Consider the following 15,446-nt stretch of genomic DNA (forward strand, 5'->3'; position numbering starts at 1 on the left):
ATCCTAGCCTACAAAAGTTTAACTAATAATATGGCTTAACAATAATACTAATCTCTCAAATGTCATTTACACATTTCAATCGTGAACTTGAAACTTACCATGCCAGGAAAAACAACTACTCTAACAAGTCAATATTCTAGCTGAATAAAAACTCTACATTGAGGCTTCAAGGTGAACACATGGAAGAGGCTAAAAGGGTGGCATGCTTAGAGACAGTAGAAACTCTGAGCCCGTTCCCACAAACCTTGCCCTATAAATCTCCTCCATCTGGCTGTTCCTGAATTATATCCTTCATAAAGGAACTGGAGTTGGAACTGGGAGGTGTAAAGGCTACACTGTGACCGTGAGGATAACAGGTGATCACTGAAGTAGGAGCACAAGAGTAGGAGCACAAGATGCCTTATCTCTCCTGGAATCTTTCAGCCACTGCACTATTCCTCAGCAGTCTACCTCTGGGCTTCTTTGTGCATGACAAAAATTAGCCCCTTACCGTCTTTGAAATTCGTCTGTTGAAGCCAAAAGCAATTCTATCTAATACAGTGTTCATTTTTAGTTTCAAGATGCATATGGAGAGAAATTAAAAGATGCACCCAATTAAAAAAAACCTATATACTGAAATTTTCCACTATCATGTCAATAAAAGTACAGAGGTGGAAGGAAGCTGTGGTACTTATACACAATGGAATATTACTCAGCCATTAAAAAAAATACATTTGAATCGGTTCTACTGAGATGGATGAAACTGGAGCCCATTATACAGAGTGAAGTAAGCCAGAAAGAAAAACAACAATACAGTATACTAATGCATATATATGGAATTTGAAAGATGGTAACGATAACCCTATATGCGAGACAGAATAAGAGACACAGATGCATAGAACAATTTTATGGACTCTGAGGGAGAAGGTGAGGGTGGGATGTTCTGGGAGGATAGCATTGAAACATGTATATTACCATATGTGAAACAGAACACCATTCCATGTTCGATGCATGAGACAAGGGCTCAGGGCTGGGGTAATGGGATGACCCAGAGGGATGGGATGGGGAGGGAGGTGGGTGGGGGGTCCAGGAAGGGGAACACATGTAAACCCATGGCTGATTCATGTCAATGTATGGCAAAAGCTATTACAATATTGTAAAGTAATTAGCCCCCAACTAAAATAAATAAATTTATAAAAAAAAAAAAAAAAAGTACAGAGGTGGACAAGCCAGCATATACAGTCATATTGCTCCGTTAGGGAAAATAACATTCTAATCTTCCTTCCAGCTTTCCCCTAAAATAGGAATAATGCCACTCTTCCAGTTGCTAAGAGAACCCAGAATCATCACCCAAATGCATTTATTAGTCTCCTAAAAGGCAGGAGATTATGAGAAATAAAACGAGACCTTTCTTTAGAACAACAATCTTGTCAGGGTCCACATGCTGCAGTACTCCTTCAAAAATGCCACAAACTAATGTGAGTCTCACTCTTCTCCACAAAATATGGTTGAGGAAATGGTAGTCACTGCTGAGATCCATGCTATTTGATTCCAAAAGGAGTCTTCAAATAATCTTCTTTAATATCTAAACCCTTGAAAATAAAAGAGATTTATGATTTTTTTTTAATATTTTGGGAGAAATGAGGTTATTTTTCCTTTCCTCATACCTGGGACAAGAAAAATAAAAATATTCGAGTAATTCTGTTTATCGTTTAGAATTACAATGAGAAAAAGATCACTGCAAACATCAACTCTAACTTATACATGGAAACTGAAAACTGTAAGGCTCCAGGCAAAGAGGGTTTGATTTCTTTGTCTATAAAATGGCCTAATATCACCTATCCTTCCTTAGCTAAATGGAGCAAGAAGAACATTTAGAGGCCTTTCAATAGCACGTACATACACCATTTTAACATCAGCCAAAAATACTAACAGATCAAGTGAAAAAAAAAATGATATTGGCAAACACTTGACAACACATGTTGCAATGAATTGTTTACCCAGAAATGTCCAGGATCTAATCTCTTCTGGATATAACCTCTTCTAGATTAATAACATTTCCAGAGTTTCACACTGTTAACAACCAAAGAATAAGTGAGTTAGAATTATCACCATTTCTGCATTAAAATCCAGTTGCCATGTTGCTCTGAGGGTCATTCCACCCCACCCTGGCCACAGCTCAGGGACTGGGCTGCTGTAATGTCACCAACCAGTCATGTGCAGCCTGACAGATTAAACTGCCACACGCCACACAATGGTTTTGTAAAATTCAACTGTTTTTGTAAAAATGATGTATGCTGATTATAAAAAGGATAACAATACAGAAATGCACAAAGAAAAAACTTTATCTTGCAGAAATAACTATCATTCACAGTAGATACTCTTATATTCCTTAGTGTAATACTGTAATTTAAAAGATGAATTCTTTTTTTAAAAAACATCTTTTAGAACAATCCTGTTATTTGGATGTCTTTGTATTTTGAACCTCAGCTAAGTGTTCCTTCACAGTGGTTTAAATTTAAAAGCGGCTTGCCTTCACCACACTTGGAATAGTCAACTAGTGAATTTTGCAACTTAGTTTAACTACAAAACATTGACCAAATAACTAAGGCCCAATTCATCTAGGAAGAAGGTGAGAAGTTACATAGTGTTTTTAACCAGATAAATAACTTACACCTTAATATTTTAAGGTCTAGCAAGTATTTTCACAACTGTTATTTGTTGCCCACAACAACTGCCTGATTTACCTATGCAGAAACTGAGGCTTAAATTAAGATTTACGACACCTGTCCAAGGTTACACAGCTAGAAGGTAGTGGAACCTGAACTAAAACCAGGCCCCTAGTGGAGACGAGTGCAGCAGTGAGTGTTACGCTTCCAGAGGGAACACAGAACAAGTCACCAGAGTGGCTGGAAAAATCATTCTTCCTTGTTCCAGTCAATCCAACAAGCAAAAGCGGAATTTTTACAGAAATAAAAGAGAATATAAAAATGGAACAACCAGCCCTTACTAGAGGTAAAAATTAACTTACATTTTTTAAAGATACATAAGAAATAAGCTTGTGAAACGCTTGGGAAAAAAGGAAATTTAAGAAATGTTAAAGTAAATCAGAAAAGCATTAACACAAAGCAAAGAAAGCTCTACTGAGGACGACTGCAAAGGTAAGATACAAGATTAGTAAGAAGCCAGAGATGGGCTTCACGGCACACTCAGAAAACGGACACTCAAGTTGCTGACAACACAGATTTTTCTACCGTACTTATACTCTCAAGATAAAAACAAGCTCCTGTGGCCGAGATGGGCATATCCAACATGTCACCCTCTGCTTATGAAGCAGACATCATTAAGTCAGAGGAGAGCAAGTCAATCATGAAAACAACTCAGTAAAACTAGAACCTGCGTAACCTAAGTTGACTACCAGCCTGCTAAGACAGTCTTTCTAGGGCTTAGGTACTGAGATCTGTCAGAATTTGGTTCTTCCGTAAGTGAAACCAATTTTGTACAAAGTAACAGGGGTGGGGAAGGGGTGTAAAGGCATTGAAGCCACAGCAAATGAACTGGTTCTCTTGAGAAGGTGTACTAATTTGATAGGTGGCTTTAAACGTTTTCAAGAAAACAAACAAAAATATGCCATAAGAACAAAATGGAAATTTCCTCATTTTTAAGGCAAAATAAGCAACTTAAAACGGCGGGCCGTACGTTAGAAAGTCTGTCCTCCACCGTTAGGTTGGTTTTTTTTTTCCCTCCAACGGAAATTTGGGAAATTTGTGCCTATTTCAGCCAAATGGTGAATTCCTCGAGCTTCAAGCTTGAACTGAAAAAAGAAGGACTGCTTTTAAGGAAGAAATCTCGGGAAGTTCCAAACCCTCGGTAGCCGTTATCAGAGGGCAATCCCGAAAACAACTAGAGAAAAGTACCCAGCTCGGGCGCTGACACTCTGGAGCCGACGCCTGCCGGCTGTTTCCCGAGGAGCCAATCGGCGCGCGGTCCCGAGACTGGCTCGCGAGCGCCCCCTGCGGCTTGGAGGAGAGAGAGCCTCCAGGAAAAAATGAAGAGGTGCAATGCAATTCCCAGCATGCAGTTCCCAGGAGACACACCCTAGCGTTCAACCAAGCCACGTTTTGCCTCTGTGTTTTTGTTTCTCTCCGCAACCCATACTAACTGTAGGGTGGGATTTCTAATGTTAGAGTTCTGTGAGAAACAGGTTGGCTACACTGACTGCCACGGGTCAGTGTGTTGTAAAACAGTGGGTCAATGGCGTTGCCTTTTTAGTTGCGGGCGCTACGGCCAGCATGGCATTGCCCCTTTAAGACCGGTGGCATCATGGTTCCGGGGGCGTGGTCCGTTTTTAGTTAGACCCGGCCCGGCGCTGGGCTAATTCATTCGGGGCTGGAGCTAGGGACGTCGACGTCGGCTCCAGCGCTGAGCGCAGCCTCACTCCCAATTGGCTGGGCCTCCGGCCTGCCCGCCGCCGCGCACCACCCCTGGGTTCCCTTCCCAGTCCGCAGTAGAAACACTGTCCTCTCCCTTCTTTGACCCCGGCCCTTCCTCCCCTTCGTCCCTCCCTCTTACCGCTGCTGTCGCTTCTGGCGCGCCTGCTCCCTGCGGAGCTCCCGGCTTGGTGATGGGGTCCCGGGCCTCCACGTTACTGCGGGACGAAGAGCTCGAGGAGATCAAGAAGGAAACTGGCTGTGAGTTCGGGTAGGGGGTGGGAACGCGGCCGGGCGCCTCCGGCTGGCCTCAGGACCGAGGGCGACTGTCGCTGAGATCTGGAGCTGGGGTGCCGAGAGGTTGGGGGTTCCTAGGCATCCTCCAGCGCTGGAGCTTCGGGGATGATGGAAGACCTGTTCTTACAGCTAAGGCTACCCGCGGTAGGACTCTGGTTCTTGTGCGGCTTCCCTTCTCATCAAAGACCGGAGTCGCGATCACACGTAAATCACTGATCCCGCTCTTTTCTCCTTCCCCTGCTCTTGAAAGTCTCGGAACTCTTTTCCTTTGTCTTTCCTCGTAGCAAACTTAAATTCAGGAACTCTGGATAAGTCCTGTAGAAAACATTGTCTTCGTTCCTGTGACGTTTCTAGGCAAGGACTTAAAACCACTGACAACTGTGGGAAATCAGACAAATTGTTGCCGCAACTGGAAAAATAAATCCAGAAAGTGAGATCGTGTAGTAACGTTTTGGAAGACGTGACCTGGTGATGGAACACCTTAAAGAATCAGGGGTCTGAGAGTATGAGACTTTCATTCTGAGCTTGTGGAGAAAAAGCGCAGATGTTGTGACTACCAGTTTGTTATTTACACTGAGGATGCTGGCTGTCCTAATTTCAGATATATTGATTTCTGCTATGCTGGTGTATTTCATGCAGTCGCCATGGAAATTGGATGTGCTCCAAAAATCTCGGTGAATTTGTAGAGGAACTGATTTTTATAGTCTAATCTCTTCCTCTGAATGTGAAAGGGGCAACAGGGTTTTGTGAATTCAGAAGCCCTGAAAAACACCATGGTACATTTCTGTAGCCCTTGATAATGGATACAATATTTTCTCAGTAACCCATTATGACTCTTGTATTTTACATGAGTTATGTAAGCATCTGGGCTCTGAATCTTCATAATTTCTGTTTTTGATAATGAGATGGCCACAAAATAACTCAGTGATTCATTTGCAGATAATATTGAGTGCTGGGGGAACCTCAGAATCACTCAGGAAAGGGTGGCCTGGGATCAATTAAATAAATACTGTCCCATGCTTTCTGATAGCCCAACTTTCTAGAATCTTCAAGTTGGAAGGGATGTTATCTAGCCTCATCCCTTGTCAGATTGGCTTACTGTTTTCAGCATCTCCTAACTTACAGTCATTAAACCTCTCTGTAAAGATTTTAAGGAGCTCACCACCTACCAATGAGTCCTTTTTATGATTTTGAATGAAAACAAGAAAGTAGGTAGATGTTTATAATGTGCAGCCACTTGACCTTATGGTCATTTTATTACTTACTCTGATTCCAAGAGTAGAAACATAGAGGGTTTGGATTCAGCAAGCATTTTATTACATTTTGTGGCTATGACCTCTGGCCACGCTTGTAAACATAAGAACTACTTTACGTCTAAGTTGACACCAGAGTTAAAGCATTCTTTCTTAAAATAAAGAGTCACATAATGAGGGAGTATAAACCAGAGTGCTGGTGGGAAAAAGCTGTTTTTCCCTCAAGAGGAAGGGAGCAGTAATCCCATTCTGGTTTTATTACATTTGACTAAATGAAAGTGGCCTCGATTGCCTTAGGACTCAAGGTTTTTTCACTGTGTGACTGAGAGTGGAGTACTCCTGCAGAGCTATTTTCCTAGTTGTGGAAAAGAGAATCAAGCCTGAGGGAGAGTCTCAGCCACACCGGGACAAATGTACATATTGAGCCAGAAAGCCTAATGAAACAAGTACTTACTGAATTTTTCCAGTGTCTAGACTCAGTACGGGGAGAAGGAAATGGCAACCCACTCCACTATTCTTGCCTTGAGAATCCTGTGGACAGAGGAGCCTGGAGGGCTGCTGTCCATAGGGTCGCACAGAGTCGGACATGACTGAAGTGACTTAGCATGCATGCATGCATGCATTGGAGAAGGAAATGGCGACCCACTCCAGTATTCTTGCCTGGAGAATCCCAGGGACAGAGGAGCCTGGTGGGCTGCCGTCTGTGGGGTCGCACAGAGTTGGACACGACTGATGTGACTTAGCAGTAGCAGCAGCAGTGACAGAAGATGCCCACAACAAGGTCATGGAGATAAGCCCACAGAGTTAGGATTAGCATCAAACATAAGATACCTGAAATTGTGTAGCACCCCTTCCAGAACTCAGAACAGTCCTTGTGAACTGGCCTTGAGGAGGATAGGAATTAGGCCATGATATATGCATCAATTGATTAGATTTGGATAAGTTAAGCTAGAGCATTTTGAGTGGCTTCCAGGCATCTCCCCTGACCTGCTATGCTGTCATTCTTCTGCTTTGGGAGTTGAGCTGTCAGTTTATCCAGTTAGTGCCCATCAGCAGAATTGATTTTTAAAGCAGTAATCTTAGCATGATGCAAAAGGTTTAGAAGAATAAAAACAGCAAACACCTGAGGGTGGGGTAGAGCGATGAAATTAGCCCTATTTTCCTCTGCTTCTTGTTCTATTAAGAGTTTGGGGAACTGTCAGTCCAAAACCCTTCAAGTTAAGAACAAGTACAAGACATTTCACTACTCCCTTTGCCAGAAGAAAATGTAACATAAATAAGTCAAATTGACTTTATATGCAGTATGAAAGCTTTGCATTTGTAAGTCTAAATTGGTTAGGATTCATATATGACTAGTTTATCTGGTATTTGAAATGTAATCTCTTTAAGTGTTTAGAAAAGTACTTCTAAGTAAGAATTCCTTGTACACCTTTAGTTTCATCATCTGTAAATGAGAATAAAAATAGTACCTACTTTATAGAATTGCTAGTGAGGATTAAATGAGAAAAATATGTAAACTACTTAGAATAGTGTCTGGGTATGTAATAAGCACCAGGTGTTAGCTATTTTCATTTTGAACTATAGGTAACAATCATCTTATCGCGAAAACACCATTAGCATATGCTAGTTATAAAAACTATGTCTAGTATATAATTGGAGAGGTGACAATATTTTGCACTTTTCCTGTTTTCAGGGGACATTGGACTAGGAATCAGGTTTTTCCAATTTTAAGAAATAAAACTTTGGAAGGAGTAGAAATCCTGATATATCTAACAGTTAAAAAAAAAATACTGTCTAAAAACACGAGTTGGCATAAAACATTAGCTATATTGTCTTAGTTCTGTTACCTTCTTTCACACTTCAGCATTTCCATAAATTAGTCATTTGAGTAAAAGCTGTCACTAGGGGAAAGGTCACAGTGTCTTGGGAGTTTCTGAAATCTCCACCCTTAGTTCACTTAACTATATGGCAATAACTTGGCTGTGAATTACTTAAAACCTTTACAACAAAATATAGCCACATAATCTGTGAGGAACAATTCACGCCAACTGAGTAGTGATAAATTCCGATTGATTTATTTTTAGTCTCTGTCGTCTGGTGTGTGTCATGTGATATGGCAAAGGTGCTGAACAGGTTTGGGAAGTAGGTTCTCCAGGCCAGTGAAGTTCTGTTTGTTTGAAAGGGTGTAGTGATGATGGCACTAGTGTGGATTTCTCTGTAATTGTAACAAAGAGCACAAGCCTGGCAAAGGCGACTACTTGAGAATAATTTCCTGAGCTAGAATGTAAGTGGAAGTTCAACTGAAGGCTGTTCCTGCCTCATGATACGGGACACATTCATGGCCCTCAGTTGCCTTGTCGTAGTGCCTGAGGGTTCTGTCACTGCAGAAGACCCTGCTGCCTACTGTCTCCCAGCTCCTGTTGAAAGAGCATTGCACGTATTACTAACATCTTCAGCTGGTTTTGGATTAAGTGATTTGCAAAGCTTTGTACCTCGCCACTCTATCCCCCACCTTTTTATGACGAAAATTTCAAATATACAGAAAAGTTAAAATAGTATAATGAACATCCATATAATTCAACATTTTAATTCAACAGTTGTTAACATTTTGCTATATTTGTCTATTTATATATGTGTGTGTGTGTATATATATATATATATATATTCTTTTTGATGAACCTTTTTAAAGTTGCAGATAGCCAAACTTTTCACCCCTTAAGCCTTAAGCATGTATTCCTGAGGACAGGGATTTGTTTCCTACATAACCACTATACTATTGTCATACCTAAGAAAGTTTGACTCAGGCTAGGAAGACTGAGGAATGCCAGTGTTAGGGAGACTTTTCATTATGTACACTTTTTGTACTGTTTTTACCATGTGGATAGATTGTTTTCTCAAATTAAAAAAAAAACAACCTAGTATAAAAAGAAATACAATTTGAATGTGTCCATTGTTAAAAGTAACCTGAAGTATAATACTCTGAGTACTAAAAACTGACCCCGTGGGCTAAATATTATGTAGTTATTAAAAAGCACTCGAAACCAATATAGAAAAATTATGAATTAATAAATGAAAAATAAGCTATTATAACTATGTCAAGTGCACAAATGACATATTAGGTATATATGAAAACAGTGGCATTGATATTGTAAACAAATTTTGTTCTTTTCAAAAAATCTTTTGAGAAAGTTAGTCATTCTTGAACCAACTTATTTTGTGAAAACTAAAAAAAGCTTTAGTTCTAGAGCAACATTTGAGGCCTGAGGCAAAAGCCTGTTCAGGTTCCTGAAGAAGATGGTTGTGGCTGGCAGAATCAAGAGAAAGGTGGAGATTAATTAGTACAGCAGTAAAATTGTACCTGCAGGCTCACAGTGTAAGGGTAATGATGATAATAGCTAACCTGGCATGCTTACCAGGTGCCAGACCTTGGCCAAGCACTTTTCTCTCCTGGACTTAGTTAGTTCACTGCACAACCCCATTCACTCAGCCCTCATTGGTGAGCTGTGGTGCCATGACTGGAAGCCCTCATTGGTGAGCTGTGGTGCCATGACTGGAATCAGAATCTGTCAGCCTGACTCGCAGAGGAGTGTTTACTGAGCTGCGCACACCTGCCTATCAGGCAGAAAGGTCCGCACCTGCTTCCTCAGTGTCAGGGCTCCTGCTGGCTCTGCCCTGGCAGGGGTGGTTCTGCCTAGTCCTCTGCTCTCTGCTCTCCTTGAGAGCTAGTACAGAACAGAGCCCAGGCTGGCTTGAAACCTGAGGCGAAGAATTTACTGCTTGGCCTGGTGTGTCCTCTCATACTAGCTTTGGGCCACTCACTTCCTGTTTCTCCTGAGCGTGCCCGTGTTAATTTTGTCCCATTGTTCCCAAAACTGCAAGTGGATTTTTGTTGCATGAGCTGGGGGAGGAGGACAACTATCAGAACACCCTGAGCCACCCTTTACCCCTGAAGGTACAGCCTAGGACAAAGTCCACACTTGTCACACCCTTTTTGGCGGTTGTCTTTTCTCCTTTGATAACTATTTTTTTTTCCTCCTATCTCCAGTCTACCACGAGATTAAACTATTTCCCAGAAATTCCTTTTTGCATTTTCAAAGTTTCATTGTCTACCTGTGGTTAGTGCCTCATTGTAATTGTCAGCTTGTACCTGAATTAGTACAAAATGAGGAACAAAGTAACTTCCTTATAGATGTCATCTGAAGATAGCACAACCATTTTACAGATTGCCTAATTATCTTTCTTGGAGCCCATTCCTTTACTGGGAACTCAGTGGAGCTCATGCAGTTGCAGTGAAAGAGGCTGACCCAAGGCTGTAGTGATCTTTTACCCAAAGATCAGCCCTGAGGGAAAAGATAAAAGTCACTGATGCTTGGGGAAAAGTAAACTAGATTTTAAAAATACTGTCTGTTTTGCATGCCCCAGTCCTTAATTTAGCACATGTTACCTACCCAGCTGTGCCAGTCTGAAACATCAAACTGATTAATAGGGATATGTTTTTGATCAAAGCTCGAATTTTCATAGCTTCTAAGTCAGGGTACTGAAAGGTGAAAGTTTCACACTTTCCTTTTAAACTAAATTTAGCTTTGTTTTGTTAAATCTTAACCAACTGACATTTAACACAGTCTTAATTAAGCCTAGACTTCACTCCTGAGAGTCAATTTTGTTTACTCTTGATTTATTTTCTAACTCCTTTCATTCTTTATGCTTTGACACGCTAGAGGTGAATGAGTTGAGACATCGCACCACTTTACTGACTTTGAAGCATTTAATGGTGAGCTGGGACCAGAAGGGCAGCTGGTTCCCAAAGGGTCACTCACATTCAGGTTCAATTTGAGCAGAGGACAACTTCTCCAACTGCGACTAATTCTGTGTTCTTCAGTTTCCCACAGTCAGATCACCCGCCTCTACAGCCGGTTCACCAGCCTGGACAAAGGAGAGAATGGGACTCTCAGGTAGGCATTTCCTTTCTTTATTTCCTGCTAGTGTCTGAATAGCTGCTTTTATCCAGAGAGCTGACGTCTGGCAGGCAGAGAGCAGGGCCCATTTCTTCACGCATCTTTAAGTGTTATTGATCCACAAGGGACTTAAATAAACAGAACATGGATTTACATTTATCACTAGGTGCTTGCTGCTTTACCCCCGCTCCCCTAGTTTGGTTGGCCATTACTCTGGTCCTGGAAATGTACCTTCGGGAATTTCAGCTCTCTCTGCTTGAATTTTCCCACAGCCTTCCCCAAACATGTTAGCTTTCAGGAGGCTGATCCATAGCAATCCAAGGTGGTCTAAGCTGTTTTGTCCTCTTTTCTCTGATTTCTCAACTCAACCCAATCCCTAGGGTACATCAGTTTATATGCATTAATGTTAGATAAGGTGGTCAGTATATTTATCTAGAGCAGTGTTTCTCAGCTAAGGGCTATTTTCCCGAGTGGCCAAATATCTGGAGACGTTTTGGATTGTCACAACTGGGGAATGCTACTGATGTCTAGCAGGTCAAGGCCAAGAATATTGCTGAACATCCTATAATGCACAGGACAATCCTTCCTAAATGTCAGTAGTGCCAAAGTTGAGAAACTGGTCTAGAGTAAGTATATGACTTCAGATTTACTGTAATGCTCTATCATTTTATATTTGTAAATGTCTTGTCATAGTCAAATGAAATATCTCCTGAGCACCACCTCCCAACTCAATTCTTAAGTAGCACCTGACTCTTGTTACTGTTGTTTCTCAGCTTTGATTGACTGATAGAACAAAGCTGTTTGCCTTTCTGGTGGATGGCAAGAAGTAATGTAGGCTTCTAGCGCAGGTGTGGGGTTAGCATAAAAGGGGAAAGAATATAGTTGCTAAGCCTTTGTGTATAATCCTCAGGCAGAAGAGCTTAGAAATCTATAGGGCCATGTTTGTTTAGAGCCAAGTCTGGCTTCACTGGAAGCTGGAGTTGACCAAGATCATGCTGCCCAGTCATTAAAGTCAACGACTATGGAGTACCCATCATATGCAAAGACCACACTTGGTACTTTGTCTTTTTAATTTAATTTTACTTTTGAGGCAAATTCACATAAAATTTACCATTAAAAAGTGTGCTTTTTAGTGGCATTAAACACATTCACAACACAGTTAATACGTTCATGTATTACTGCAGTCTAGTTCTAGAACATTTTCATCAGCTCAGATGGAAACCTCATACTCATTGAGTAGTCACTTCCCATTCCTCTTTCTATGGACATTTCATATAAGTGGAATCATACAGTATGTGGCCTTTTGTTCACTCACTCTTTCATTTAACATGGTGTTTTCAAAATTCTTCCATAGTGTGTATCAGTACTTCTTTCCTTTTTATGGCTGAGTAATATTCCATTTTGGGCTTCTCTGGTGACTCAGTAGTAAAGAATCCACCTGCCAATGCAGAAAATTTGGATTTGATCCCTGGGTGGAGAAGATCCCCTAGAGAAGGAAATGACAACCCACTGTAGTCTTCTTGCCTGGGAAATCCCATGGACAGAGGAGCCAGGTGGGTTACAGTCCATGAGGTCACAAAAGAGTTGGACAGGACTTAGCAACTCAACAGCAACAACAATATTCCATTGTACGCATAGACTGTATTTTGTTTGTTCATTCATCATTTGGTGGGGATTTGAGCTGTTAACATCTTTTGGCTATTATGAACATTTTTGTGTGGACTTATGTTTTAAGCATATAAACTTAAGCATATATACTTGAGCATATACCTAGGAGTAGAATTATGGGTCCTATGATAATTTTATGCTTAATTTATTGAAGACCCACCAAACTATTTTCCACAGCTCTGTACTATTTTACATTCCCACCAGCAATGAAATGCAGGTTCAAATTTCTCCTCATCAGCACTTTTTTTTTAATTTATTTTTTTAATTGAAGGATATTTGCTTTACAGAATTTTGTGGTTTTCTGTCCTACATCAATAAGAATCAGCCATAGGTACACCCATGTCCCCTCCCTCCCCAACCTCCTTCCCATCTCCCTCCCCATCCCACCCTTCTAGATTGTCTAGAGCCCCTGTTTGAGTTCCCTTAGTCATACAACAAGTTCCCATTGTCTGTCTATTTTACATATGGTAGTGTAAGTTTCCATGTTACTCTCGCCATGCATCTCACCCTCTTCTCCCCTCTCCCCATGTCTATAAGTCTATTCTGTATGTCTCTTTCTCCATTACTGCCCTGAAAATAAATTCATTGGTACCATCTTTCTAGATTCCATATATATGTGTTAGTATAATATATTTATATTTCTCTTCCTGACTTACTTCACTCTGTATAATAGGCTCTAGGTTTGTCCACCTCATTAGAACTGACTCAAATGTGTTCCTTTTTATGGCTGAGTAATATTCCATTGTATATACATACCACAGCTTCTTTATCCATTCTTCTGTTGATGGACATCTAAGTTGCTTACATGTTCTAGCTATTGTAAATAGTGCTGCAATGAACATCGGGGAACATGTGGTTTTTCAATTTTGGTTTCCTCAGGGTATATGCGTAGGCATGGGATTGCTGGGTCGTATGGTGGTTTTATTCCTAGCTTTTTAAGGAATCTTCATACCGTCTTTCATAGTGGCTGTATCAATGTACATTCCCACCAGCAATGCAAGAGGGTTCCCTTTTCTCCACACCCTGTCCAGCATTTATCATTTGTAGACTTTTTGCTCATCAGCACTTATCGTCTCTCTTTTAATTTTAGTAGATGTGAGTGGTAGATCATTTTGGTTTTGATTGCACTTACCCAGTGGCTAATCATGTTGAGCATCTTTGTGCTGCTTGACCATTTGTATGTCTTTTTTGGGAAAATGCATATTCAAGTCCTTTGCCTGTTTTTCAACTGGAGTTTGTCTTTTTTGTTGTTAAGAGTTCTTTTTATATCTGAGATACCAGACACAATTTGCAAATGTTTTCTCTTATTCTCTGAATTGTCTTTTCACTCTCTTTCTAGTGTTCTTTGAAACACATAGTTTTAAATTTTGAAGTCTAGCTTACCTAACTTTTGTTTTGGTGTGCATACTTTTCATGTTGATTCTGTGAAACCATTGCCAAGTCCACGGTCATGAAGGTTACCCCTATGTTTTCTTCTAAGAGTTTTATGGTTTTAGCTCTTATATTTAGGTCTTTGACTCATTCTTCATCACACCATGCGGATTGTGAAATCTGAGTTCCCCTACCAGGATTTGGACCTGGGCCCTGGCAGTGAAAGGGCCAAGTCTTAACCACTGGACTACCAAGGAATTCTCTCATTTTTGAGTTTCTTATGTGTACATATACACGCACAATTTTTTGGTATATTTACACAAAATGGAAAAAAAAAAGGACTTCCCTGGCAGTCCAGTGGTTAAGACTCCTTGCTTCCACTGCAGGGGATGCAGGTTCATTCCCCGGTAGGAGAACTGGATCACACATGCTGTGCAGTGTGGCAAAAAAAAAAAACAAAAAAACAAGCAAAGCAAAGTGTTGTGTATGTGGCAATAGATAGAAAGAAATATAAGAGTCAAACCTTATTTTTTGGCCTGTGGATATCTAGCTGTTCCAGCAACATTTGCTGAAGAGACTATATATATTTGTACTTGAAAAATAAATCAGACTAGAATATCCTTAAGCTCAAATACTTGAATAATTTACTTGAGTTTGGGATTACGTCTTTCTCGTAAATTAAGATTTAACCATTAAGTGAAAATATAGAATTCACATTAGTTTTGTGTCCTTTTCTTTTTTCTAGAAAGTAGGTGATTTGTAAATGTATATATTTTAATCACTTTCATGGTTTGCTGGAAAAAAAAAGGAACATCTTTTGTAAAAGGAGCTGTTTTTCCTCAGAAAAGGTGAAACTTTTCATGTGTCAGCTAGTGTTACCTGCTCCTTAAACTGTAGGCAATATTTGCCCAGCCCCTAAAACGTAATTTCACACTCTATGGAAAGCTGGTGAGCTAACTCACTCATTTGATGCATATCTATTAAATACCTGTAATGCACTAGACACTGTTTCTCTTCTGGTTTCTACAAATTCTTGGTAGAGGAAAAGGTGGTAGGAAGTGATGGGTAATTTTTTATTTCATGGTTACCTAGATCTAGCTGACTTTTTTGTATTCAGCTTTACAAAGTACTTGGTCTAAATTCTATGCTTTGATCTCTGTCATCGATGTGGATTAAAATATGGGAAAAACCCCAAGCCACCTTGAGTGCAAGAGAAAATTACCCTGTTGTACTACATAGTAAACAACTAGCATGTTTCAGTCAGCCCTTGGACAAGGCAGAGTTAGAGATGGTGGCCCTCTGCACAGTCAAATCTGAGAATAACTTGTAGTTTGCCCTCAGTGTACGCAGTTCCACATCCACAGATGCATCCAATGACGGACCTGTAATACTGTAATACTTACTGTTGAAAAAATCCGCACATAGATGGAACCATGTTCAAGGGTCAACTAAGTATGTAAATCATTTTGTTGTACCCACCCATTGTCAGAAAT

At 40.5% G+C, this 15,446-nt stretch overlaps 2 protein-coding genes across 22 annotated transcripts in view; one reads left to right on the forward strand and one right to left on the reverse strand.

The window, feature by feature from the left end:
• EXD1 (exonuclease 3'-5' domain containing 1) overlaps positions 1-4,654 on the reverse strand; it is a 41,844-nt gene extending 37,190 nt beyond the window's left edge. For 4 of the 20 annotated variants that reach the window (XM_081507677.1, XM_081507674.1, XM_081507666.1 and 1 more), the window contains exons 1-3: positions 3,897-3,945; positions 3,679-3,793; positions 1,387-1,571 (exon numbers count right to left, since the gene is read on the reverse strand). In XM_081507677.1, the coding sequence (XP_081363803.1) occupies positions 1,387-1,519 (133 nt within the window). In that variant the 5' untranslated portion in view covers positions 1,520-1,571; positions 3,679-3,793; positions 3,897-3,945. Of the gene's footprint in view, positions 1-1,386; positions 1,572-1,979; positions 2,184-2,726; positions 3,946-4,551 lie in introns of those variants that run through there. The other 16 variants (XM_081507679.1, XM_081507675.1, XM_081507667.1 and 13 more) reach the window with 7 other exon arrangements.
• CHP1 (calcineurin like EF-hand protein 1) overlaps positions 2,835-15,446 on the forward strand; it is a 38,138-nt gene continuing 25,526 nt past the window's right edge. The window contains exons 1-2 of one of the 2 annotated variants that reach the window (XM_081507700.1): positions 2,835-2,994; positions 10,839-10,911. In XM_081507700.1, coding sequence (XP_081363826.1) covers positions 2,970-2,994; positions 10,839-10,911 — 98 coding nt within the window. In that variant the 5' untranslated portion in view covers positions 2,835-2,969. Of the gene's footprint in view, positions 2,995-4,360; positions 4,671-10,838; positions 10,912-15,446 lie in introns of those variants that run through there. The other variant, XM_081507699.1, reaches the window with a different exon arrangement.

The sequence above is a fragment of the Giraffa tippelskirchi genome, chromosome 7 (genome assembly GCF_054371585.1).
Source record: "Giraffa tippelskirchi isolate mGirTip1 chromosome 7, T2T-mGirTip1v1.2.pri, whole genome shotgun sequence".
Classification (NCBI taxonomy): domain Eukaryota; kingdom Metazoa; phylum Chordata; class Mammalia; order Artiodactyla; family Giraffidae; genus Giraffa; species Giraffa tippelskirchi.